We start from the raw sequence: 27,930 nt of genomic DNA, 5'->3' as shown, positions 1-27,930 counted from the left end.
GTATTTTTGTTATTATGTATTACTATGAGAGGACATGGAGGAGAGAGCCGCAGTACTTCAAGTGTCCTGTAGATGGTGACATCAAGCCAGAACATTTCTTGAAGCATATAAAGTCTGATGAAGAACCTTGGAGGCTTTTCTTGTTTTTGTAATCCTAAAGTTGGACAAAAAACACCTTTTCCTTTTCCTGAGCGAACAGCTTTATGAAATCATCAGTCTGCTGTCAGAAAAAACGATATATGTGTTTGCACATTGCTGCAGTGCTTCTCCTGTTTTGAAACTAGAGCACTTCATTGAGCTTTGCATATATATTTTTAGTTTTTGTGTCTGGTTTGAAAGAGAGATCTCAGACTTAATGAGACGAATATATTATTATCTTATTATTATTATTATCATTATAAAAATAAGACACAGTCACCTTTAATAATCACAAAAAAGGTAAATTGTAAAAAATGTAATCTTTGAGTAGAGTAAAGTGCAAACTTAAAACATTTCATCGTGTATTTTATTTTCATGTCACTTTAAAATTTTGCGATAACGTTTGTTGTTCTGCTTTTAATTAATATCGAATTAATTTTATTTTGATTGTTAAAAGATTTTTCAAGGCAATTATTTCATGATTCAGGCTTTGAGGGGTTAAAAAGATAAAGTAAGATAAGCTTTATTGTTACTGAAGCACAAGCATACATAAAACTGCAAGCTTGTTAATGCAGGGCCTTGTTCTTACAGGCTGTCTTTATATACAGTCTATGCTCCAGACTTCCTCTGCTTTGCCTGCGCGCCTCCCAGCGTGGGCGCGCAGAAAGGGGCGGGGCCGCGCGGAGTCAGCGCAGGCAGGGATGAGAAACTTGTCCCGGATATTTACCTACTATACCTGGCTCCTCCGACAGGCCCCGTTCCGAGGTTTTCTCCGCGCACACTCCGGAGGGATATGACCCGTCTCTGAAGCGGCACCACTGAGGTAGTAAAGCCTTTTTTAATGTCCTTTAAACCTTTCTCTTCCCAGAAAACACGAACTTGGCCGGGCTTTAGCGAGGACTGCGGTGGTTGGAGGAAAGTTTGCCAGTACTGTGCGTTCCTCCTGTTGGGTGTAGCAGCAGAGAAACTTTAGGCTGTCAACAGGTTCCTTGTTCGCGCTGTGGTACAAAGTACAGCGAGGTCACGACAGAGTTTATTATCGACAGGCTGAGACAGACGGAGCTCAGAAATGCGGGCCTAATACACTGAGACAGGCCCTGTTTGTTAGTGATTTATCAGGTAAAGCAGCACAAACCGGGTTGTTTGAACTTTATCGTCTAAGTTTATCCACAGTACACGTTTGTAACTTGTGTGCTGGTAACGTTATAGCATAAGTATGCCTTATTACCACAATAAAATAGGCTAATTCTTCCCCAGTTCCCTCGTTGGTACGATTGAGCCACAACATATGAGTAATAGGTACAAGATGCAAAGGACGCAGTGAAGCCACAGTCGCCACATGATGATGAATTTGCCTTTAAATCTAACATTTACTTGTTAATTCATCAGAGGTCTGCCTGTGAGCGGGTTGTTATGGAAAACCAGTCATCTGATTGACATCAGCTCTGCTCTAATATATTCAGAGTGTGTCACTGTGTTCAAACATTAACTCAGACATTGTGTGTTCTTTCAGAAACAGGCCTGCCAGATCCAGTAATCGGTTCACCTGGAAATTGAGGACTGCACACATGTAAGTATGTACATACACATGCAATGCTTGCACATGGAACGCAGTGTCAGAGTTGTTTTTACCTTTGAGCGTGCGTGCACACAGACATGTATGAATACATGGATGCATGCATGTGTGCATTTGTAGTGCATGTTTTTGTGTTCATGCATTCCTTCTCTGGTTGGTCTGGGATCAGTGTAGCACTGTCGATGGGGCGTGTTCAACTCTGAAAATGTTTAACATTCTTATCATTCAGCTGCCTGTGAAAGGCGGGGAGATGCAGAGAGAGAGAGAGAGCAGCAGGGAGAGGGAAGGGACATGTTCAAACCCAGGCCAAATAATAAGGGATTACACAAACCATGCACACATACACTTACAGTCACTCCTTCACATTCACAGTGCATTACTCACTGCAGTCTGATGCTCCATCAGGCACATATATTACTCACCACACAGTGTCATCCAGAAGGGAGGTGCTTTCTGTGCAAGACAACAGGCTGGAAACCTCTGACACTTTTGTGTGGTTGTGTGTGATTGTGTGTTTCCAGGTCCCCTCTCGGTGACAGGCTGAGGGCAGGGCGTTTGTCTTGAGAGGGAGGCAGAGTTACCCTGGTAACAGACATGCCAAAACCGGACCTGCTCTGCCTGGTTCAGCTGCTGGACGGCACTATCGAGACCTTCAGAGTCAGTGTGCGTAAGACACACACACACACACGCAAACACACCCATAAACACACAGACACATGTCCTTTCTGAGCAGATTACATGTTACTTCTCTCTGCCCGTGCACTCTATTAATGATTGTTGCGTCACACGTGATGAAGTGGCAGACTATTCTTTCCTGTTCCCATTGATCCACATCTCTCACTCAACAATGCGACGTTGGTTCGAAGGGCATGCTCATCTCCTTCTAGTGATCGCCACACTTGAAGCCTTTAACGCTGTCGGCGTATCACATTGGCCTCTGATGGCAGTATACACACTGACAGGCGTGATACTGCCTTCCAGGACAGGCTCTGTGCAGCATTTTTATGTGAACAATGGGAGAACAGTGAGAGTGCTGTGGTCATAAAGAGCATCCAATTCCAACTCTCCATTACTGTCTTTATTTGGCTCCTGTGCTGCTTCTGTTTGGATAAGGTTCGCCGACTTTCACTGAAGCATTTCTAAGGGAGGCAGAGGCGGTTTAAACTGATCATCACCTGGATTTTGTGTCCAGATAGTGTACATTGCTACAAAAGAATAACACACCTTGTTTGCCGCAGTTTCTAGTAAACAAGGTCCTCTGGTGATGTGAATATGCTTCCTGTAACAGAAAGCGGGAAGAAAAAGAGAGAAGGAAATGCAGATGAGCTGTAGGGTTGTCCCTCAGAGGGATTCATAAATCAGTGAACAGCTCAAAGTACAGAATGTTGTGCTGCTGATGGGCTTTCTGAAGTCCCTGGATGTGTACATTATAAACATTATCTGATTTACTAATACATGCCAAGACACTCCACAGCAGGGGTCTGCACATGGTGTGCTAAGTCACGTTGGTGTTCAGTAAAAAAAAAGAAAAGCATCATAAAAAAGAAAGAAAAAAGTCTGCAGACACATTTTGGGCTGTGGTTGCGGAGCTCAAAATGTCATGAGCTGTGGCGACACAGGCTATGACAGGTGCTGGGTGTGACACCTGACATCTGGCCCATATGTGGCAGACCTGTGGCTGAGCTGTGGCAGTCATATGCCTCAGTCAATTCTGTTCGTCAGTGTGAAATGTAGCCTAAAGAAAAGTCAGATGTGGGCTGTGTATGAGCCAAGAAGACAGCGCTTTCTGGGTTATGGCTTCAGCTGGACCGGGGGTGACAGAGTAATTTTCTCGAGAAGGGAGTGTTGTAAAACAAAGATGTGTTCTGAGGAAAGGTGGATCTAAACCAAAACCATTGTTAGAATTTGTTGAAGTGCCTAATATGGTGAGAAATAAGCTTGTGGAGCTTGCTGCAAAGCAAAACTTAATAGATCAAGATGATTAATAGTGCCTTTGCCTGATAAGATCAATGGCATGCCTAATATTGTGTTAGCCCCACTTTTTGCTGTACAAAGAGCCCTGAGCTACTGAGACATGGACTCCACTAGGCTCCCTGTAGGTGTGCTGTGGTTTCCAGCACCAAGATGTTAGCAACAAATTCTTTAAGTCCTGTAAGCTGTGAGGTGGAGCCTCTATGGATCGAGTTTTTCCAGCACATCCCACAGATGCTTGATTGGATTGAGATCTGGGGAATTTAGAGGTCAAGTCATCACCTCAAACTCGTTGTTGTGCTCCTCAAACCATTCCTAAACCATTTTTGCTTTGTGGCAGGGCGCATTATTATTATTATTATTGAAAGAGGCATCAGTATTTACGGTTTCCATGAAAGGGTATATGGGTCTGTGGCAGTGGTTATGTAGGTAATATGTGTCAAAGTAGCATCCACATAACATAACATTGCCCAAAGCATCACACTGTCTCCCCGGTGTTGCTTTCTTCCTATAGTGCATCCTGGTGCCAGGAGTTCACCAGGTAAGTGACGCATATACACCGGACCACGTGATATAAAATAAGATACGATTAATGAGACCAGACCACCTTCTTCCATGTTGTTCTATGGTCCAGTTATGATGCTTGCATTGTTGGTGCCTTCAGTGATGGATGGGGGTCAGCATGGACACCATTACTATGTGTATTCTGACACCTTTCTATCAGAACCACCATGAACATTTCTGGTAATTTTAGCTACAGTAGCTCGTCTGTTGGATCAGACCTCCCGGGCCAGCCTTCGATCCCCACACCCATCACTGAGCCTTGGCACCCAACACCCCCGTCGCTGGTTCACCACTTGGTTCCTTCCTTGGTTCACTGCAGACCGGGAGCACCCAACAAGAGCTGCAGTTTTGGAGATGCTCTGACCAGTCGTTCAGCCATCACAATCTGGACCTTGTCAAACTCGCTCAAATGCCAACGTTTGGCTATTATTTCTGCTTCTAACACATGAACAGCGTGTTTACCTGCTTGCAAATAAATCCCACCCACTAACATGTGCACTGATGAAGAGATAATCAGTGTTATTCTCTTCGCCTGTCAGCCGTCATAATGTTATGCCTGATCGGTGTATTTTTGTGTACAGATAAGCAACCGGAAAGTTTGGCTGGTTGTGATGCTGTTTGTTGTTGTTTCCATCTTTCAGAAGCAGGATGAAGGCGTGGTTCTGTTGGACCTAGTATGCGACCACCTGCGCCTGCAGGAGAGGCAGCTCTTCAGTCTGCAGATCAGAGAATCCAGCACAGCCATTGCCTCTATCACAGCCAACACACACTCTCCAGTGAGCTCACTGTTCCTCTGCTGCACATTGCAACTGAGATTGTAATGTACTGCACATGCTGATTGCTGTTTAGTTGATGATAACCACGGGGCATGCTTACATAAATGGTTTTATTTAGCCCCAGTTAGCCATTATACTTAATGAATGCCTTTCTTACAGAGATGGTTGGAGCCCGAGAAGCCCTTGAAGAAGCAGATAAAAGGTATCTCAGTTGTTTTGCCTGCAGAGAATTAACTGTCTTCAGCTGGAATTATGTTTCTAGCCATTTTAAATATAATTTAAATGCTTAGATAAAGAGAGAGTCTAATAGAAAAGAGGAACAGTTTAAGATTGAGGTGAACTTGTGCCCATGGATGTGTTCCACTTTTGATAAGCTGCTATTTCTCTGCAGGCCTCGTGTCCCCCTTTTATCTGAACTTTAGAGTACGATTCTTCATCTCTGATCCCAACTCTCTGCAGGATGAACAGACAAGGTTAGTACGTGACGCTTATCATAGATGGCTTTCTCATTTTTTCGACTGGGTTTTAGTAGTTTGGCTTACTCTTAAGTTGTGATGATTAGTTAATACTTTTATAATCACTGGGATACAAAGATATGTGATAAACACAACACAAAAGAAGGAATGTAGTGTAGTTGCTAAGAAAACCTGCCAGACAGAGAACATTATATTTATACCAAGAGCAGGATAGGTAGCTAGCAGTGGCTCCCTGGTTTGGTCCTGGGAAGAGATGCAGATCCCTTTGGGGGTTGTGTCAGGAAGGGCATCCGGTGTAAAAAATCTGCCAAGTCAAGCATGCTGAGCTACCTGCTGTGGCGACCCCCTTGTGAATAAGGGAAAGTAGTTTCAGCAGGATAATAGCGAGTGGGAAAATGAGAAAACCTCCCACTGCCTGAGCATTACAACAATGTACCTTAGCCTCTCAGAAACTAAAGGAAAAACCCTTGTTTGAGCTGTTACATCTTAAATGCACACTTAAGTATTTGCTTTTTTTGTGTTATATTGTCATTACAGTATTATACAGTGTTACTGAATAACAGAGATTTTCTTTGCATCTTACAGGCCTACTCCTAGGCCAAATAACTAGTTTCATGTGAAGCAGTGGCTCCTCCAAATGATGACTGCACGAGACGAAGAGTCTTGCGGTATTCTAGCAGCTCTGTGAAACTTTGAACTAAATGTTATCGCTGACGGCGCTTATGTGCTCTGTTCGGCGTGAAGCGCTGGATAGAAAAGGGACCAGTTCATCAAAAATTGTTAGGATTGATCCTGAAGGCAACACGAATGTCTGAAAGTCGATTTTCAGTAGCCTCAGCAGTTATTGAAATATTCAAAACAAAATCTGCAACACCAGATGATCCAAAATAACAGATATTTGATGGTTATTTTCTGTGTAAAACGTGTGCTGCCATTCCCATTTGATCCTCAGTGAGAGATTTTACAGCGTAAGCGAAAAACCTGGAACAGTCGGGGGTATTTGTGTGTGAGAAAATCTTTGTTGAAATATTTTAGTGTGACTGGACCTTCTGACTCGTAGCCAGTAAGGCTAGCCTGCTGACATATTTAGCAGTAGCAATAGGTCAAACCGCTTCAAAGGGTTTTCTGTAGGCTACAGAACAAAGGTGTGGGTTGTTAAAAGTTCCTCTTGTCCTGTTCCTCCAGGCACCTGTACTTCCTCCAGATCAGGAGTGACATTAGAGAAGGACGGTTAGTAACAGAAAATCAAATTCAAGTATCCTCTCCCTTGTGCACAGCTTATGTTTAGTGTAATCATCGAATATGATTGCAGGTTGCAGTGCCCACTGAGCGCAGCTGTAGTGCTGGCTTCTTATGCTGTGCAGTGTAAGTCTCACGATCTCTTCCTAGAAAAAACCCAAATGATTAATGGCTCAATAATAACCTTGTGAGTAATTATTCCTGTGAGGATGCTCTCGATCCTCTCAATTAGCAGCTCTTACAGTACACCAGATGTCAGGATACACGGATGTGTGCTGCTGGTTATGTTGTTCTGTGTGGATGGATGCTCAGTGTCTCTTACCAACATCTGCAGCGGAAATGGGAGATCATTGTCCGTCCTGGCTCCCTGGTTACCTCTCAAAATGGCACTTCATCCCTGAACAGGATGAAGACTTCCTATCTAAAGTGGAGGATCTGCATCCACAACACAAGTAATTAAGACAGTTCACTACATCTAGCCGCCACTGAAATAATAAAAATGGCTGCTTTGTTGTGCAGTTAGTTGCTGTTGTTATATGTGACTGCATGTTCTCAGAGGGCTTAAGAAGAGCGATGCAGAGCTCTGTTTTCTCAACACAGCACGGACGCTAGAGTTGTACGGAGTGGAGCTGCATGCTGCCACGGTACTGTGACTAAACTTTTAACATCTTGTGTCATGGTTTGACTTCTACTTCTTCTTTTTAGATTTGATTGTTTTTGTCTTTTTCCTCATCTTCTCTTTCCCAGGACACCAACAATGCCCCTCTCATGGTGGGTTTGGCTTCAAGTGGTGTTGCAATATTTTGTAATATGATTTGCTCCAGTTTCTTCCCGTGGTGAGTGATGGTCCTGCTTATCTTATTTTAATCAAGCTTTTAATTTGGAGTACTATTACAACCTAATGCTGCAGCTTTTATTTTGTTCTTGTGTTTGTTGTTTTGCTATGTAAATCCAGGTATTTTTGCATTCCCAAAATTTGTTGAGTCAACCCTCGTTTCTTTATATGTTGCTAAGAAAATGTAACGTGTGAAACATGTTCAAACCTAAAAAAAAAAAAGCCAGTATTTGGTACAGCCACCTTTATTCTTCATCACAGCCTGAACTCTGTTGGGCAGCTTCCTTGTAGTCTTCAGCAATAGTTCTCCAGGCTTCTTGAAGGGCATTCAAAGCTCTTCTGTGGATGTTGACTTCCTTTTGTTCCGTTCGCTGTCAACATGATCCCACACTGCTTCATTAATGTTGAAGGTCCTGGTTCTGGGGAGGCCAATCCACAACTCACTGTCATGCTGAAAAATGAAGCTTTGGCCAATCAGACCCTTTCCACATCATATTGCATGGTGATCAAAGTTGGATTGTATTTTTCTGTGTTCATAATTCCTTCAATTTCAACAAGATCTTCAACAACACTGGCTGAATTTCCCAAACCATGACAGAGCTTTACAAATGTCTGCAGACACCCACTGACGTACCTCTCCTCCATATACAGAGAGTGCAGAATTATTAGGCAAGTTGTATTTTTGAGGAATAATTTTATTATTGAACAACAACCATGTTCTCAATGAACCCAAAAAACTCATTAATATCAAAGCTGAATGTTTTTGGAAGTAGTTTTTAGTTTTAGCTATTTTAGGGGGATATCTGTGTGTGCAGGTGACTATTACTGTGCATAATTATTAGGCAACTTAACAAAAACAAATATATACCCATTTCAATTATTTATTTTTACCAGTGAAACCAATATAACATCTCCACATTCACAAATATACATTTCTGACATTCAAAAACAAAACAAAAACAAATCAGCGACCAATATAGCCACCTTTCTTTGCAAGGACACTCAAAAGCCTGCCATCCATGGATTCTGTCAGTGTTTTGATCTGTTCACCATCAACATTGCGTGCAGCAGCAACCACAGCCTCCCAGACACTGTTCAGAGAGGTGTACTGTTTTCCCTCCTTGTAAATCTCACATTTGATGATGGACCACAGGTTCTCAATGGGGTTCAGATCAGGTGAACAAGGAGGCCATGTCATTAGTTTTTCTTCTTTTATACCCTTTCTTGCCAGCCACGCTGTGGAGTACTTGGACACGTGTGATGGAGCATTGTCCTGCATGAAAATCATGTTTTTCTTGAAGGATGCAGACTTCTTCCTGTACCACTGCTTGAAGAAGGTGTCTTCCAGAAACTGCCAGTAGGACTGGGAGTTGAGCTTGACTCCATCCTAAACCCGAAAAGGCCCCACAAGCTCATCTTTGATGATACCAGCCCAAACCAGTACTCCACCTCCACCTTGCTGGCGTCTGAGTCGGACTGGAGCTCTCTGCCCTTTACCAATCCAGCCACGGGCCCATCCATCTGGCCCATCAAGACTCACTCTCATTTCATCAGTCCATAAAACCTTAGAAAAACCAGTCTTGAGATATTTCTTGGCCCAGTCTTGACGTTTCAGCTTGTGTGTCTTGTTCAGTGGTGGTCGTCTTTCAGCCTTTCTTACCTTGGCCATGTCTCTGAGTATTGCACACCTTGTGCTTTTGGGCACTCCAGTGATGTTGCAGCTCTGAAATATGGCCAAACTGGTGGCAAGTGGCATCTTGGCAGCTGCACGCTTGACTTTTCTCAGTTCATGGGCAGTTATTTTGCGCCTTGGTTTTTCCGCACGCTTCTTGCGACCCCGTTGACTATTTTGAATGAAACGCTTGATTGTTCGATGATCACGCTTCAGAAGCTTCGCAATTTTGAGACTGCTGCATCCCTCTGCAAGATATCTCACTATTTTTGACTTTTCTGAGCCTGTCAAGTCCTTCTTTTGACCCATTTTGCCAAAGGAAAGGAAGTTGCCTAATAATTATGCACACCTGATATAGGGTGTTGATGTCATTAGACCACACCCCTTCTCATTACAGAGATGCACATCACCTAATATGCTTAATTGGTAGTAGGCTCACGAGCCTATACAGCTTGGAGTAAGACAACATGCATGAAGAGGATGATGTGGACAAAATACTCATTTGCCTAATAATTCTGCACTCCCTGTATACTGATGATGATTTGAACCAAAATCTTCCTACTTTGATTCATGACAATACAAGACCTGTTGCCACTGATTTTCACCCTAGTTTGTCGTACCTCAGCCTTTTCCTCCTGCTTCGATTTTTTACAAATGGATTGTCTGCCACCCTTCCACTGTGGCCATTTCTGATGAGGCTTCAGTGAACAGTAAGTTGATGAAATGAAGGGTCAGATGTATGTCTCTGGATGTTTTTCTTGTTTCGTAAGGACATGACTTGAAAATACTTTTCATCTGCTGCAGTTTTTCAGACCTGTCATTTCTTCTTTTCTAATCCACCTGTCCAGTTTCCTCAACAATTTTAGGCACACAATGTACACTACACCAAGATATGTCAAGTTTTCAGCTAATATGTCTTTGGGAAACAATTTTTTGGTGCAAAAATACTATTTTATGCCTGTCAAACTTTATCTTTTTCATTTTTCATAGATCCGACTAATAAAAATTGGAACAATTCACATGTTTTTGCAACAGCCTGCTAGTAACAAAGAACCTAAAGATATCACGTAAACTGGTTCTTTGTTAATTTGGCTGTTATGATGAAATGATCATCACATAACAGATGATTCACATATGATTCATAGTTCACTGTTAAGTGGCTTAACAGATAAAAAAACATTGTACCAAAAATGGTCAGGTACAAGAACACGAATGAAACTAAGTGAAAAAGCAGCCAATGCCCAAAGATGTTTACAAAGCCTGGAGAACTATTGCTCAAGAGCACTTTGAAAATTACGACAAAGTCTGGCTGCTTGGAGGTGTCATCCTAGATAGTTCACTTTCCTATAAATCTCACATCAATAATCTCACATCAATAATCTCACCCGTTCTGCCTACTTCCATCTACGTAACATTAACAGATTGCTTCCTTCTCCTTCCATCCAGTCTACGTCCATTCTTGTCCTCAGTCTTGTTACCTCCCGTATTGACTACTGCAATTCTCTTCTGCATGGTCTCCCCCAAAAATCCCTCCATAAGCTTCAAGTGGTTCAGAACTCTGCTGCTCGCATTATCACCAGAACCCCCTCCTACCAGCACATCACCCCTGTTCTTCAGGAACTTCACTGGCTCCCTGTGAAATTCCGGATAATTTTCAAACTTCTTCTGCTCACCTTCAAGGCCATTCATAACCTCGCTCCTCCTTACCTTTCTGACCTGTTAACCACCACCTGTTCTGCCCGTTCGCTTCGTTCTTCTTCTTCTATCCAGCTTGCTGTATCTTCCTTCCACCTCACTACCATGGGGAGCAGAGCTTTCAGCTGCTCTGCTCCCAGGCTGTGGAACTCTCTGCCCCCTGAAATAAGAAACATTGGTTCTCTCCCACAGTTTAAATCCCAACTCAAAACTCATCTGTTCAAATCTGCATATTCACTGTGAATCCACTGTTTGTTAATTTTATCTTGTGCTTTTATTTTATTGCTCCTATTCTGCCATTGTTTTACTAAGTGTTTTATCCTATTGTGAAGTGTCCTTGGGTGACTTGAAAGGCGCTCATAAATAAAAATTTATTATTATTATTATTATTATTAAGTAAAGTTGTTGTTTTTTTAAACGTGTGGTGGCTCAAGACTTTTGCACAGAAGTGTATATGTTACGTTTGCTGTTTGGTGTTGTTTTGATCTTGTCATGTGGCACTTTTTGGGTCTTATGTTTCTATGAAAGCTCATCTCTTTCTGTCTCTCTCTCTATGATTTTTCTCGTGATTCATCACCTTTCGACCAATCCCGTCCTTTTGTTTCCACGCAGGGGGAACATCATCAAGATTTCTTTTAAGAGGAAACGCTTTGATATACATCTGAAACAAAAGCACGTGAGTTCCCCTTTCAGTATTCCTTATTAATAGTTTGGAAATCTGCCCTCAGCAAACTCTTGCTCTTAATTACACTACACTCTTGGCTGGCATATCTGTTTTCTCTGTGGCACATGGAGATTTATGATTTATTTTTATTCTCCATTGTGTGCACAGACGCACAGAAATATGGCATTGATTTTAATTTCCATAATTTTGGCACATTTTTCTGCATTTCTCTGCTTGACAGCTAATAAATCATTCAGAAAATATGGCGATAGAAGATTTTATTGCCAGTTAAAACTACAACCTGAGCAGCATAAGTTGATGTGACCTTGAATGCTACAGTTTACAGTATAGAGACCAAGTTAGAGCCTAAACTGTGCATGTTGCAGGGAGAAACCCAGGACTGTGAGATGTCTCTGCTTCTGCCCTGCCCCAAGACCTGTAAGAACTTGTGGCGATCCTGCGTGGACCATCACTGCTTCTTTTCCTCTAACCGCTCTCCCAGGAGCTCCAGGCTGAAAAACACCACACTTCAGTCCTACAGAAAGCTGATCACACAGCACCTAGGCCTGGGCAACAGTAAACCTGAAAGGTGAGGCCTTGGACATCCATGCAATACTTATTCACAGGAAGGCAAAGAAATTTTAAGTTGATTTGTCATTTCTGTCTTCGACTGCAGTGGGCCAGTCTGCCAGCGAGTGGTCGGGGGGATGGTGTGGAACCCAGTCCTGAGGAGGTCGCTGTCATCGGAGCACCTGGAGACCAAGAGTCTGCCCTCCAGATCGCCCCCGAGCACCCCCAACTGGTACAGTCACCAGCACTAAGTTTTCCGCTGCGCTTCATATTAAACCTTTCTTCATTCCTCTTGTGCCATTTCCTGTAATGTGATTTTAAAAAAGTGACTGCTCTCTCCTGTCTGCGGCAGGCGAAGTCCTCGAGTTCGCCACGGCATCCGTAAACCTCGCCCGTCCTCGATGGAGCTGACCACTGACCTGAAAGACATGTCAGAGGGGGAAGATGTCTTCTACACATACCGGGCGTCTGTGAGCAGCTCCAAGACCAGTGAGGGGCAGGGTTCACCTCAGCAGTTAGTATCTCTTATAACAGAAACGCTGTCTAATAAAACAGACCTGCATCAGTAGGAATGTGTCAAAGCTTTCGGTTCATCCAAACTGTTAAAAAAATTCTGTTTATTTAATGTCTTTCAGCATTTCTGGCGATTATAACCCAGCGACAGATGACATTTCACTGCAAGCCGATGACAGCATAACAGACGAGGATAGCTTACCCCAGTTCAATAAGGTCTGTTATCTTACCATCAGCTCTGTGTGTTTTGGTGTATTTATTCATGTGTGTGTATTCAGTATATGTGTGTTGATTATGAGTTATCATCTATGCAGGGTGCTCCCGGTGACGGTGACTTGATGCTAATATGCATTGCCCCCGATAAGGAGGGCAAGTTTGGCTTTAATGTTAAGGTAGGTCTGTGCTTGTTATTCACGACGCACACTCAGAGTTTTATGTTTATTACTGCTGCACTCTTCCTCGGTTTAATTTTCTGATGCCTCCTCCTGTTAGGGTGGCGTTGATCAGAAGATGCCTCTAGCCATATCGCATGTTAAACCCGACTCGCCGGTAAGAAAGCACTCAGATTGCTCCACAAATTTACATGAAAAAACAATGAGACATAAACACGTAATAAAAAATCAGCTTTGGCTTGTGGTTATGTATTTGTAAAGAAATAGAGCACTAATGATGAGCTAATTCATCAGATGAAATCTACATTGGGAAAGCATAAGGGACCCTGTTATGTTCATTTCTAGTTCCATGTTTCTATCCTGGGAGTTGACAAGTTCTTCTTCCTTGTTATATTGCCTCTTAAGATGACAATATGACAAAATCTGTGCCAAGCATGAAATACTTTGGATACCGAGTGTTACAAGTCATCTCACTCCTGTGTTTTTATCTCATACGGCTACTTTTAAACACGCTGACCACGGTCTTTGAAATGCTGGCCATGTTTAATATGAATGTTTGACACTAACTGTATAAATATGACAGAAAAATATAAAAATGTAATATTTTAGGGACTAGGTCCGAGCTTATATCTATCGGCCAAGTCAGCCGAGAGATATAATCTCTCCAGCATGTCCTGAGTCTACCCCGAGGCCTCCTCCCGGTGGGACATGCCCGGAACACCTCACCCAGGAGTCATCCTTGTAAGATGCCCGAACCACCTTAACTGGCTCCTTTCGATGTAGAGGAGCAGCGGCTCTACTCTGAGCCCTTCCTGGATGGCTGAACTTCTCACCCTATCTCTAATGGAGAGGCCAGCCACCCAAATGAGGAAGGTCATTTCTGCTACTTGTATCCACAATCTCATTCTTAGGGACGTAGATCGACCTGCAAACTTTTACACTCAGCTTTCTCTCTTCGCCTTGATGGATTAGTGCTGCAACCGCATTTCCCGCTCTCCCGAGATACTTGCACTCCTTTACTTGGGGCAGGAACTCGTCCAGTGGGAGCTGGAGTCCATCACCCGATGAAGCCAACAGAAGCACATCATCCGTAAAAAGCAGAGATGAGATTCTGAGACCACCCGAGTGAAAGTCTTCCACTACTTCGCTACGACTAGAAATTTTGTCCATAAAAATTATGAACAGAATCAAAGGGCAGCCCTGGCGGATCCCATCACACACCGGGATGATGGTATTATGGCACAGAGAACTGCTGCTCCCTGTATATATATATATTTCTTTCTTTCTTTTTTTTTTTTTTGAATATTTGCTGTAAACGCTAGAGATGGTTGGGTTGGCTCAGATGAGTAGTTTCTGATATGAACACACCAGCCTGTCTGGCACCAACAACCGTGGCATGTTTAAAGTCACTTTAAGGATCTTTCTCCCACCTTTCTGATGCTCAGTTTGACCATATCTACATGTCTAAATGCACTGAGTTGCTGCCATTGCCCGCATCTCTTGTGGACAAAATGTATGATAGTAAGAATGTTTTTAAATCACTTCATAAGTCAAAGTTTGCTTACACGACTCTCTGTTGTTTGTAGGCAGATCGAAGCGACCCCAAACTCATGGAAGGAGACCTGGTGGTGCTAATCAATGGTCGAGACATTTCTGAACACACACATGACCAGGTTGTCATGTTCATACGAGCCAGCAGAGAGTCGCACACCAGGCAGCTGACCTTGCTCATCAGACGTAAAGGTTTGTGTGTGTTTGTGTGTGCGTGTGTCGCTGTCAGACAAAAGTGCTGAGACAGCATGTGATCCAAGTGTGCACTCTGTCCGTCATGTTTCAATTAATATTTATTACAGCCTTGAACTGTCCTTCTAAAACAGGTCCTGGCCGGGGTACATCCCTGCTGCATTCGCTGCCCACCCTCACGCTCAACATCCAACCACAGGAAGAAAAGCCACGCTCACCTGGCCCGTCAGAGCGCCCCCCCACACTGGAGGAATCCATGAGGCAACTAGAGAGGGGGATACAGACAGGCTCACTCTGTTTCCATTTCGAGGTATTTAAAAGTTTGTTTTTTTCAGCAGTAGACCTTTAATATAAACTGAAAAAAAGAAAAAGTCCTCTCCTCCTTTGTTTTGGTTATAGCCGTGGGTAATTGTGGGCTTTTTATCACTTCCCAATGATACAGCTTCACCTCAGTTTCCTTTGTGAAGTTCTTGTCCGAGGTCATATCTGGTAAAAAATAAAATAAAATATCACAGCTGATATTGTGATCCTGCAGTCCAGTGGTCATATGGAGGACCACACATTTTCATTGTTTCTTCTCAGGGGTGCCACTCACTGCTTTGACTGTGAAAATCTGTACATTCCAGGCATAGTTGGTTTTTGCATCACAGGCTTCCCAGATTTTTCTGCCGTTTTTCCCTGGCTTACTGGGTATATATTGCCGGAAGGGGCATTTTCCTCAAAAAGTGGACAAGACGTTCATCCACTCTCACCTCTGGCCCTGGGATGAACATCAGTGGAAGAAGCTGCACCCATCTCTCCCAGACATCCCTGATGGGAGCAAGCTTGTCAGACCTCGGTCTGGTCTCTCTGTTGTCAAATCTGAGGACTCTTGAATCAAAATGATATCAAATGTGTGAAGTGACATCGTTGCCCAGAAAATGTTTCTGCTGTCAATGCATCCCATAGACGATCAGTGGCCTCATTGCAGCATCTATACACTCCAGCAAGAACAATGAAAGCATCCAGGTATTCCTCATCATGTGGCCATGGACTTTTTTTTCCTTCAAGGTTTATCATAGTAATGATGATTCTTTCTAGTGACAATGGCATAAAAATCTCAAAACATCGCTTGATGTCACTGACTTTGGTCAGAGCAAACCTTGTGATTCCAGGGGTCATTTTGATGACATTTGCAGCAGCTGCCCTGCCATGTACATCATGAGGTACTGAGCTCCAAAAGATCTTACCATTTTTGGACTTGAATCTTTCAGCAGGGGTAGCTTCAGCACCAGTGACCTCCACCTCTGATCAGATGTGTCTGTGTCTTCTGGATGATAGTCCACATTGTCTTCCTCCTTAGAAACCTGCCCATCTGAATCGCTATGCTGCTCTGTGTCCTCTCCTTCATTTTCACCAAAAATATGATCCTGAACTTAGCTCACTGTGAATCTTCTTCTCATTTTTTGTATGCTGCAAATTGTAAATGTGCACTCTGGAAGTCAAATGGCCACTCAAATAGTGAATTCACCTCACATGCCCGTGTTTATTTTGTTTTGTTTTTGTGCAGGTATAATGCAAAAAACATGCAAAATAAAAATCCCCTAAAGCTCATATGATTAGGAGAGGCGCTTGCTGTAAGTGTTTTAGCTGACAGTGCACTTATGATTTCAGTTTTGGCTTTAATTATTGCTTTATACTCATAATATTATACCTGGGTCGAAGCCGACCCTAACAACACAAAGGTCATAATTTCAACTAGGGCATTTTATAATTTAGTGAAAATATTTTTTTTTGTTTTATTTTGTAGAAATAGAGGTTCCTGACAAAGTCAAAAAGCCTTGAAACAATAAACAAATGTATGTGATTTTTTTATGCATTTGAAATTTAAAATGGGTCGGTGCCGACCCTAACACGAGAGGAGGGTTAAGATGCAAATTGGAGCTGAATACTGGATTATTATTTTAAGGTGTACTATGTTCATAGACGTGAATGAATGACAAGCGGGCACATTTGTGTTATTATTTTATTATTTTAAGCAGGATTTAGTTTGTCCCTCTCGGTTATGTGAGGGATCATAACAAGCTTTTAAGTGTTTGTGTTTGAACAGATGCTGGCCATAATCTTCACTTGAATTTGATCCATGAAGATTTAAAGCCAAGACACCGTGATTGGCCTGGAATTTGTAGTTTGTGTTTGTGTATGTTTCTCGGTGTGTTTATGTGCTTGTATTTTCTAGAATTTATACAGGAGGAAGCCCGGTTTGACACTGAGCTGTGCTCGGATCCCTGAGAACGTGGAGAAGAATCGATATAGGGATATTTTGCCTTGTAAGTGCTCCTGTTTCTTTGTTTATGCCCTGCTGTTGGTCTCATCACAGCCGGGTGCTTCCCCATCCCTCAATTCCTCCCACCACCCACCTCCGTGCTGCCTTTCTAACCTTGATCTGCAAGTTTCTCCTGTGACTCCTCATGAAATTTAATTGGCTGAAGCTGGGGTCTGCTGACAGCTCTGTTGTGACCCTCTCACACTGCTGTCCTCCTCTACTTTCAGATGACACTACCAGAGTGGTGCTGCAGGGTAAGGAGGATTATATCAATGCCAGCCACATCACGGTAAATATTACTGATATGAAACTGTGTCTTGTTCATAGATTATATATAAAAAATTGAAATAGCCACTTCCAAGTCTTATTTTTAATTCAAAATTGTGTCTGCACACTTGTTGATTTTATGGATGCAGAAGCGACCGTACAGTACTGTGCCAAACCCCTCATTTCTTTAGATTTTGCTAGGGAAATGGGAAATATGTGCAGTGATTTATTGAAACATGTGAAGCATACATGAAAATACAGTATGTAAGGCAAAAACAGTTCAGTCACGCTTAAAAGTCAATATTTGGATATGACCACCTTTATTCTTCAACACATCCTGACCTCTCTTAGTAAAGATGTCTTGCTATTTCTTTAAGTAGTGTTCAGAAATAGTTCTCCAGACTTCTTGAAAGACATTCACTTTTCAAATGATGGATAATGTGTATGTTCTACCCTATTTTCATTAAGATTCCCAACACTGCTGGCTGAAATGCAGCAGTGTTCATGACACATTATGCTCTCACAGTGGCTGGGAGACACTGTTGTACATCTCTCCTGACCTCTTCCTGATTTATCACTGTATCAGAACTGTTGCCACTAACTTTCAGTCCAGTCCTTCTGTACTTTGTCATACCTCAGCCTTTTCTCCCTGTTTCCCTCCCTTAAGAATAGGTTCTTGACAGCCAGCCTTCAATGAGACCATTTCTGATGAGGCTTCAGTGAAGAGTAGATAGATCAGCTAAAGGTCCAGATGCATCTCTCAGGCACTGTGTCAGGTCTTGGTGGTTTCTTTCCTGTTTCTGAAAGACATGACTTTCAGATACTGAACATTTACTGAAAATATTTTTTTAGACCTGTCACTTCTATGCTATTTTATGTCTGTCAAACTGCGCTAACTTTAAATGGGAACAAATCATGTGTTTTTGCAACAGGCTGCTAGTAACAAAGGTCTAAATATATCATTTAAAATTGGTTCTGTTTCTGTTATGTGTAGACACAATACTGGTTCATGTTTTGGGTTATGTCTTTTAGATCAGTGCTAAGTGGCTTCACAAAAAAAGTTTTACTCTCAAAGTGGTCCAGGACTGGATTAAAGATGAGTGAAAAAGAAGCCCATGTCCAAACAAAACCTTTGAATGACTTTCAGAAAGTCGGGAAAACAATTGCTCAACCTCAAACCACCTTAAAAATGACAAAACAGTCAGGCTCCTCAGAGGCGGAAATATAAAGAAACTCTATTGGGACATATGGTTGGAGCTCTAAGTTATGAAATTCATGCCTTGTACAGTTTAGCTTAAACTGACTAAAGAGACCAAAAGTACTTTAATGCTGTAAACATGATCATTTAAGGAGGGGGAAGTCTGTGTGGACTGACTCACTCTTCGAGCAAGCCTCAAGTGGCCACTATAGGAATTGCAGGTTGTTTGGCACTTCCACCTTAGCTTCTTCCATTCGTCCACAGACGTTGCTGCTTGGGCTTGTATCTGTTTGATGTTTTAATGTAAACTCATCCACTCTGTGTGTATATGTGTGTGTTTCCTTGTATTTCTCTCAGGTGGCGCCCCCAGTGTCTGGTGTATGTTTACGTTACATTGCAGCTCAGGGTCCACTACCACAGACCTTCACTCACTTTTGGCAGACTGTTTGGGAGCAACAGACACACACCATCATCATGCTTACGACTCTAACAGAGAGGGGACGGGTATACATCATTTTATGCTTTTGAGCTTTTATCCTGTAACAGCCACCGTTGTAAAGGAGTAAAGAGCGAACAGAGAGGGGAAACGCTTGAAATTACGCAACTCACAATCAGCGGTGCATTAACATAGTGATTACATGCTGTTTCATGTTTAATTTGTCACATGATTGCTGTAATTGGAAGGTTCCGCGTTGATGTTGGCACACAGAAATGATCTATTTTGCACTGTTGTGAGTAATTACAGTGTTTCGCGGTATACAGAATAGCTAAATATAAAGTGCGAGCGGGATGCCAATGAGATAAATAATTCGAGGGTGAAGGCGCATCCACGCCAAGGCAGCGAGATATCAAGGTCTTGCTGAATGCACATGTCTCTGTCTCAGCTTGCCTGTTGCTTGGAAACCAGATGTTCTCATTAATTGATCATTTTCCTGATATTCATCAAGTCTCCTGAGTTTCTTTCTACTTGAGGATTGCACAGACGCACACACGCACACATATTGACTCTCAGTTTGCATCCTGCTCCTGATGAATTGCTTTTGTTCCTCAGATTGCCAGGTGGAACATAGCATACTGCTAATATGACTTTGATTTCTTGAGAGCAGAGCGCAGCTGATGTAGTAGCAGTAGTAAACTCTATCCTGATTCATGACTCATGCCAGAAGTAATTCAATTTGTTGGTGATGTCATACACTTTGCAGACCAAGTGCCACCAGTACTGGCCGCATCCGCCTGAAACCAAGGATTATGGGCCCATGCGAGTGAAGTGCCACTCGGAGGAGTGTAACCTGGCGTATGTGACGCGGCAGTTCACCCTGACACACACAGAGGTACAGTAGCAAAAGCAACTGCAGCGGTTAATCGACTAGTTTTTCTTTTCTCTGTCCTCTCAAACTGACTGGCCCTCCCTGAACCTGCTTCTTTTTGGGGGTTCTTCCTGTTAAAAGGGAGTTTTTCCTTCCCGCTTTCACCAACCCCTTGTTCGTAGAAGGGTTACTTTGCTGTTGGAGTTTTCTGCAGCATCCTATGGGCTCTTTATTTTGGAGTATAACTTGTCTCGATTGTCTTGGCACTATGTATGTAAACCTAGATTAAGTTGCAAACAGCACATTATATGTATTCTAAGTGTTTGTTTTCTATTTTTAACTCCCTAATTACGTTTTATTACACAGGCAGGAAAACAGAACAAGCTAAAAAACACTACTGCAATGTACGAGAGCAATCCCAAAAGTAAGGTCTCCTATTGTTTTAGAAATACAAACAACCATTTATTTTCCATAATATTTACATCATTTTAAAGCTTGAAGACTTATTTATTTTTCTACATAATTGCCATTTCGGTCGATGCATTTTTGTAGACATTGTGGCAGTTTTACAATTCCCATGTCATAGCTGCAGTTTCGCCTTCCGGACAAATGTTCTTTCAACTCTGGGAACAGGTGGTAGTCACTGGGTCCGGACTGTAGGGTGGGTGGGTGATGAAGTTCCAACCAAAGTTTTGCAGGAGAGCGACAGTTTGACAGGCAACGTGTGGACGCGCCGTGTCGTGGAGAATGCTGACACCCTTGCTCAGCATTCCTCTTCTCCAGTTCTGAAATGCACTTCTGAGTTTTTCCACTGTTTCACCTGTCAGTGTTTATTGTGGTCCCAACAGGCAGGAAGTCAACGATACTGTTCGTATTTCTAAAACAATAGGAGACCTTACTTTTGGGATTGCCCTCGTATTTTGACCCTAGATTGTACATAAGGCTTCCTTTGCCGCCGGCATCCTCAGTTCATTGATAAACAGCAGTTTGTTTTTATCGTTTTCTAGTAAATATTTCTGCTGTAGATCTTAGTTCCATCGTTATCAGTGTCCAGTCATTGTTTGAGGCTTGATGATTTGGATTTATACCAAAAAAATTTTGCAGGCCACTAAAAGTATTTTACAAACCAGTGTTTTTAACCACAGAAGACTGAAAGAGAAGACCTCAAGAGTAATATGGAACCCATATTGTAGTATTTTACTTAGCAGCAAACAGATGTTTCTCCAGAATAACTTTATTTTGGGACAAAACATGTGCGAGTGATTGGCGTCCAAGTCTCAATACTCCCTCCAACATGGCTCTAACAGCTTGGAAAATTTGGTTCTGATATGTGGGATAGTAAAAAAAAAAAAAAAAAAGAAATCTGATATCTCTTGCCAAAAACTCACCACTTCCTTTGAGCCTGTGGATTAGTGTTGTGCACTTAACATTGAATGTCTATCCTGTATTTTCTATGAATGTCTAACTTGAAACGGTGTCCATTCTCTCAATTATTCTGGTTTAGTAATGATGTAGATAGATAAATATTTACTTGTAGCCACTTGGTGTTATTGCCACAGGCTAATGAGGGAAAAGTCACCAGCATCACTAAAGGGGAAACTTTTGCTGTTTTAGCTTCACGGCATGTGTGGCTGGGGTTTTCCCCCCATAGCTGAAAGGTTTGGTGGACAAAGATTTGAGGGAAAATCTCAGCTTGTTTATTTGAAGTTTATGCTTCAAAAACTGTTTAACAAACAACTGTTTTGTAACATAGTTCGTAGTGATGTTTGCAGAGAGTGAAGTTAAAGATAGCAAACACTGAAAACATTGGAAGGTCAGCTTGTTCTTCATTGCGTCATTGCATGGCTGTTTTTTTTGTTGTTGTTTTTTTTGTGCACAGTTGGGATTCTCAGTCCCTTTCTTTGCTTTTGAGAGGATCAAGTATCAGTAGTAAATTGATTTGCAAAGTGCCAGCATAGTTTCTCAGTCAGTTCTCAGAGCTTGGAAAGAAGGTGGATGACTTCTTTCAGATTTGTGAAATCTAAGAGTTCTGAAAGCAAATGGTAGAGAGTCCCAGGTATTTAAACCCTAATGGGGGTTGTCCCTACTATTAATGATGTGCCTCATCACATGAGCCAAGGTTTAAATAGAGGTATGGGTCAGTACCACAAGAGGTTTCGTGTGAAACCACTACGAGACTCCTTGAAAGGAGAGTAAGAGGCCATGTATGTCCAATGTGAACGACCACCATGGAACCGAGGGGATGGCTTATGACACCAACTGTCAGACGTCTACAACACAGTTTTGAGATACCTTCCCAGGCACCTCGACCCCCACTCACATCTTCCATTAGGTGACTAATAAAAATGTCCAAAAGACAGCGCCAACTCAAAACTTTAAGCCTATGAAACATTTAAACAGGTGAGTTATTTAAACATTTTACTCCGGTACAGTTATCACAAAGGGACAAATTAGCAAAAGAGACTAAAACTGTTTCTGTACCAGGCTGAAGTTGGTCATTTTAACATGGGTTTTTACAGAGATTAACTCACTTTTAGTTGAAGCCTCAAGTGGCTATTCAAGGAACTGCATTTTATCCACAGCAAAGTTCCCACCTGCTCTCGTGTGCACGTGGAGCATGGAGAGGCATGACCTCAGTGACCCAACACATGGCTTTTCTCTTTATATGTTGCAGTAGCATGTATCATGCTCGTGCCATATGCCACATAACGGAGCTCACCACAGGGAGCTGCCAAACTTATCTGCAGCCAACATACAAGTCCCTTCCATGTGGGTGGTTTGGTCTGTATGTGTGTGTGGGTGGGTGGGCGGGCATGTGCATTAGCGAATACAGACAAATTACATGGCCCCGTTTGTGTCGTTGGGAGTGGGCAGCTGTGCTGACGTGAGGATCCTTGCGAGAAGTTTGTTTGCTTGATTGTAATATGGCAGATTATCAGATTAAAGGCTTTCACATCACCTTTCTGGGCGAGCAGGTAAATAAACAGATAATGCTCAAGGAGGCATGAAGTATGAATGCACACACATGCGTACACAGATACTGCTGCGTGGGCCCATCTGTTCCTCTGGCGGAGCGAGTTAATCCCTGCATGGAGTCACAGGAGTCACAGGCCACATGCCCATTATAAACTCTCAGCTCAGCCATTCTCTTCCCTGCCTTCACTTTTTTTCCCTTTAGCTCTGGTCTTCTGTGCTCTCTACTCTCCACCTGTTTTCATCTCTCTGCGTCCCTCCCTCGCTTCCTAATCTCGGTGTCACCTACTGGCCACATGCTTGTTTTGCTCTTCTTTTTTTTTTTCCACTGCTCTCTCTGTGGTGTTTTGTTTCCTCTCATACTGAATAATGTCAGAGTATTTGAGCCTGCAGCCCCGTGCCGTCTAATGTGGGCATATTTCCCAAAAGGCTCCATGTTTATCATATTAAATACTGATTATGCAACGCTTTCATTTTCATTTCTCTCATTATCTGTTTGTCATTTGTGTGTTCTGTTTTTTGTACTCGTGTGTTTAGCTGGGAGAGGAACGTGCAGTCACACACCTGCAGTATGTCGCGTGGCCGGACCACGGCGTACCGGACGACCCTTCAGACTTCCTGCTGTTCATCAGCTCGGTCAGGGAGAGGAGGAAAGGTGAAGAGCCACTAATGGTACACTGCAGGTAACACACAAATACACACACACACACACACAAGGTATACTTAAACTGCCAGCATGCCCTGCACCTTCATCTCCTCTAAACTTAATGCCGTGTTTGTTTTGAATTACATTTGCAGCGCTGGGATTGGGCGGACAGGTGTTCTGATCACCATGGAAACGGCGCTGAGTCAGTTGGACCAGGGTCAGCCAGTGTCCCCACTGGACATTGTCAAAACACTGAGAGATCAACGAGCCATGATGGTTCAGACCACGGTACAGAGACAGAACAAGGATTTGTACTCTGTGATTGTTCTCTGCCTCATTAACCTCCTTATTTTATGATTTTTATTATTATGATAATCTGTATCTGAAGAGATTTTCTAGCTGCTTTCTGTTTTTCTGTCTTTTCATTGGCTGTTGGACTGTAGACAGCCTAAAAGGTGTTCACAGTACTTTTAGTCACATTTCCATTCAGTTCATTCTGGAGGAGCTTCTGAAGGTTGAACATACTGTTCTCCTGTAGCTTCTGTATGCTGCACATAGGGCAATATGGCCAAAAATATTTATCATGATATATATTTGAAAATTTGTTATAACGATATAACTGACGATATAACTGACAATATAATTGACTCTAGACAAAATACTTTACAACTTCACAACTTTATTAGGGCAATAAACCCAATATATTCAATATATTTTCACTTAAACAAGCAGCTGTTTTTATGTGCATGAAAGCTATATAAAATTTTAACAGTGCAAATGCAAATTCCTTGCTGTGACAGTTTAACCAAAAAGCATGTCCAGTGGAAATAGGCCAACATATCCTGAGCATAACCATGTATAATATCCACAAAACTTAAAAAGAGGTTACACACACACAATACGGTGATATTATGTTGAAGCACAGTACGTATCACTCCGCAAGGCTCCTGACTATGGTAGCCGTAATGATCAAACGGTGCAGCTTCGTAGCTTACCAAAGTCGTATTAAAACTAGTGCTGTCAGCGTTAATCTTGTTAAAATGACATTAACGCCATAACCGCGTTAACGCCCCAAATCTCCGTTAGCGAGTTAACGCGGATCACCCCTTGTGTTGACGCCGTGCAGCCCCAGGTTTTTTGGCCGCTTGGATGTTCTACCAAAAATTGTGTTTTGGTGGGTATCTGACGGACAAAAACCAAACCAGTTCCACACCACTGAAGTTGGCACCCTTTTTTTACAAACCAATTCTGGTTTATCTGTTACATTCAACGATCAGCTTTCGGCCTTCTCATTCTCCATCGCCACCATGTTTTTTCCGCCATGTGTGTATGAAAACAAAAGCACTGCGCGGCGTTTTACACATATTCTATCGCAATATTTCATTTCATACACCGGTATTACCGTGAACAGTATGATATGGCCCAGCCCTAGCTGCACGTGTGTTTACACCTGTGCTGCATCCCTTCTTCAGGCCCTGTGTACTCCTCTGATTCCAGCTCTTATTGATTATACAGATAGCTAAACAAAGCTGTAAGGTAAGGACCCTACAGTGTTACAGAGAAAAGGGAAAAAACTCAACAATCATATGACCCTCTATGAGCAAGCACTTTGGCGATAGTGGGAAGGAAAAACTCCCTTTTAACAGGGACAAACTTCTGGTAGAACCCGGCTCAGGGAGCTGCAGTCATCTCCTGCAACCAGTTGGTGGTCAGAGAGGAAGACGGGACAAATACAAGCTGTGGAAGAGAGCCATAGATTAAAAATCACACTTCCAGGAGGAAGTTCCAAACCTTGATTTCCTCCCCAGAGGGGCCCGGGGTTAATTCAGCGTCTCTTTCTGGTTGCTACATACCTGTAACTCCTTGGCAAGCAGCTGATAGGTGATCGCCAGGATCATCCGAGACACTCCAGTTGGCACATTTCAGCTCAAAAGGACCTGGAGCAGCTGTGCTCCAAGTTAGAGGCATTTAGCTCATTTCTACGTGAGGGTAAAGAATGGGTTCACATTACACGTGCAGATATTAACTGGAAAATAATATTGAGCTTAGCTAGCTGGTTTGGTTTATTAGAACCTTTTCGAATCCTGAAAGAATTAGTTGCATGCTTGAAAGTTTTCTCTTAAACCACCTTGTGCAACTCCACAGGAGATTTTAGAAAGAGAGAGAAGACTTGCTGTTTCCAGAATTGCCCTTTTATATAAGCCCACTGTCACAGATGTGGACATCTGCTGGTTTCTGCCATCTGTAACTCTAATTAAGAACCTTGTGACTGCCATTGTATAATACTGATGGCGGCTTATGAGAAGCTTCACTAGCACAAGCTGGGGTTGGAAGCCGTGCTCTGTAGCACCTCGGTGGTAGCTGTCGAAGGAGAGGAAAGGTGTTACTCGTTGCTTCAAGCATACTCCTGAGCCTCTGCTGCTACCACTATCACCCTTATTTTGGAAAGGAGAGCCACTCCCTGAGGATTCATCTCTGTGATGTTTTTGTGCTGATGGAGCACTTCCTCAGGTTTCCCCCATATGTTTGTGTATCAGTAATGGAAACATTCAGAGGACGTCCTTTAATGTTGGGAGAGAATGTGGCTGTTATTCTGTGCTTTTGGGGGGGGGGGTGTTCTTAAAATCCCATGAAAATCCTCATCTTTCTGGTCTTTGAGGCTTCTTAACCACCCAGACAGACTCTTACTGGTAATGCAGTTCTTTGAAAACAGGACTGATATGAATTTCTTACAAATCAATTACACTATCAGGCGTCTCAGTAGCTGTTTGAGAGCTTTTTATCAATCTCACCGCAGCGCTGTTATTTTACTCACAGTGACATTGTTCTCTCGGTTACTCTTCTGATTTCCCTCTAATGTCACACATGTGGGTTTGAGTTTAATATCTCCTTCCTCTGACTCTTCGTCCTGGTACCATCATCATCAGAACTGCAAACTCACTGAACTGTGTCTTTTGCTAATGCGCTCTCTACGTGGAGTTTTTCTTGAAAGTTATTATTTTGCCAGTATTATCACATCAGAAACTGCTTTGTTTTCTAGTAACTAATAATATTTTGTGTTTTTATTTGTTGCAGTGTCAGTTCCAGTTTGTGTGTGAAGCCATTCTGCGAGTCTACAAAGAGAAACAGGAGAGAGCTGCAGCACCGTAACCCAAATCAGCGCCAGGACCAGACAACCGCACTTTTCTGCCTCTTTTCATAGCAGACGACTTCCACAGAGAGATCTACAGAGCTAGAAAAAAAACAAACAAACAAAAACAGATAAGACTCTTATAGGACAGGAGCACAGACATGGATAATGAGAGTGAACCTAGCTGCACAGCTGTTTGTGATCTGCCTGTCTGTGCAAGAATATGAATCTTACACCTTAGCCGGCCTTAGTTTCTGCTGAAAGTGCATTAAGTTTATAGAGGCTCTGGTCTCCATAGAGACTGATGTAAGACTGACGTGAGCTGCTGCTAATTTCTGAAGAAGAGGCCACTCTGGTTTGGTGCCTCTGCCTATTAAGCTACATGTGCCTTAGACTGATGCTTCTCAGTCAGTGGATCAAACGGAGGGGGGGGAGCAGAAGCTGACTGGGATCATTGTAATCTGTAGTCTGTCCGTGAGTCCAGAGATGAAGATTAAGGCTGACCTTAGATCACTACAGCAGAAAAAGTCATGGTGGTGCAACACGCCAAGTTGAGCACCGTCCATCACTATTAAATTATTAAAGACACACAATAAACACTGATTTATACCCATGTGTCTGCTTTTGTCCTTTACTTGTAGCTGAAGAAATGTCTTGTGCACATCTTCCCACAGAATGAATTTGCTCGCCGAGGTAAAAAGGCGGCGCTCTCATTTAAGCTTCAGCTGGCATCACATCAGGGAAGCTATCTCAGCATCACAAATCAGCCCAAATGGTGTGGTTATGACAAAATATTAGCAAACTGTATCACTGCTGGGAGGACTGCGGCATCTCTACTGGTTCGTGATGATGATGATGATGTTTTAATGGGATGTGCCATTCACCGTGCTGTGTTTTGTTTTTTTCTTTTTTCGTGGGGATTCAGTGCGATGCTGTTTTAATCCCCACTAATGAACATAATGCCACAGAATCTGTGAATAGTGTAATCAGAGGATCGTTTCATTCATAAATGCATTCAGAGCCAACAGATCGACTCACAGAACTCATCACAGAAGAGGAGGAATGAGTCTGGAGCTTCCACAGGGCTCATATTTTCAGTCTGCTGTGTAAAGAAATGTATATATTTACAGCAGAGGAAGCTCCAGGGTGACAAAGTGAGGGAAAGTATAGAACGAGGTCATGTTTTAGGAAGTGTAACAGGAATAAAAACACTTGAAAAAGTAGAGCATGTGCACTTATTTCATAAACTCGGAACATGAGAAAGAGTTAAGCAGATTTTG

At 42.6% G+C, this 27,930-nt stretch overlaps 1 protein-coding gene across 2 annotated transcripts; it reads left to right on the top strand.

The window, feature by feature from the left end:
• Window positions 1-765: 765 nt before the first annotated feature.
• Window positions 766-27,265, top strand: ptpn3 (protein tyrosine phosphatase non-receptor type 3). Of its 2 annotated transcripts, none has more exons than XM_026185622.1 (27): window positions 766-961; window positions 1,652-1,708; window positions 2,236-2,377; window positions 4,891-5,025; window positions 5,185-5,227; window positions 5,417-5,498; window positions 6,687-6,731; window positions 6,814-6,866; window positions 7,075-7,192; window positions 7,297-7,384; window positions 7,488-7,576; window positions 11,555-11,618; window positions 11,993-12,195; window positions 12,283-12,408; window positions 12,529-12,690; window positions 12,812-12,905; window positions 13,004-13,081; window positions 13,182-13,238; window positions 14,668-14,824; window positions 14,959-15,134; window positions 17,043-17,133; window positions 17,357-17,418; window positions 18,952-19,098; window positions 19,797-19,925; window positions 23,412-23,557; window positions 23,673-23,808; window positions 26,596-27,265. In XM_026185622.1, exons 3-27 carry the CDS (start codon window positions 2,309-2,311, stop codon window positions 26,668-26,670), a joined length of 2,625 nt encoding a protein of 874 aa, XP_026041407.1. In that variant the 5' UTR covers window positions 766-961; window positions 1,652-1,708; window positions 2,236-2,308; the 3' UTR covers window positions 26,671-27,265. The 2 variants fall into 2 exon arrangements, with proteins under 2 accessions (XP_026041407.1, XP_026041408.1); XM_026185623.1 differs by having other exon boundaries at window positions 1,652-1,712.
• The last annotated feature ends 665 nt before the right edge of the window (window positions 27,266-27,930 follow it).

Source organism: Astatotilapia calliptera, chromosome 11 (genome assembly GCF_900246225.1).
Source record: "Astatotilapia calliptera chromosome 11, fAstCal1.2, whole genome shotgun sequence".
In the NCBI taxonomy this organism is placed as follows: Eukaryota; Metazoa; Chordata; class Actinopteri; order Cichliformes; family Cichlidae; genus Astatotilapia; species Astatotilapia calliptera.
Note: the sequence above shows the minus strand (reverse complement) of the source record. Positions and strands in the feature narration are given on the sequence as shown.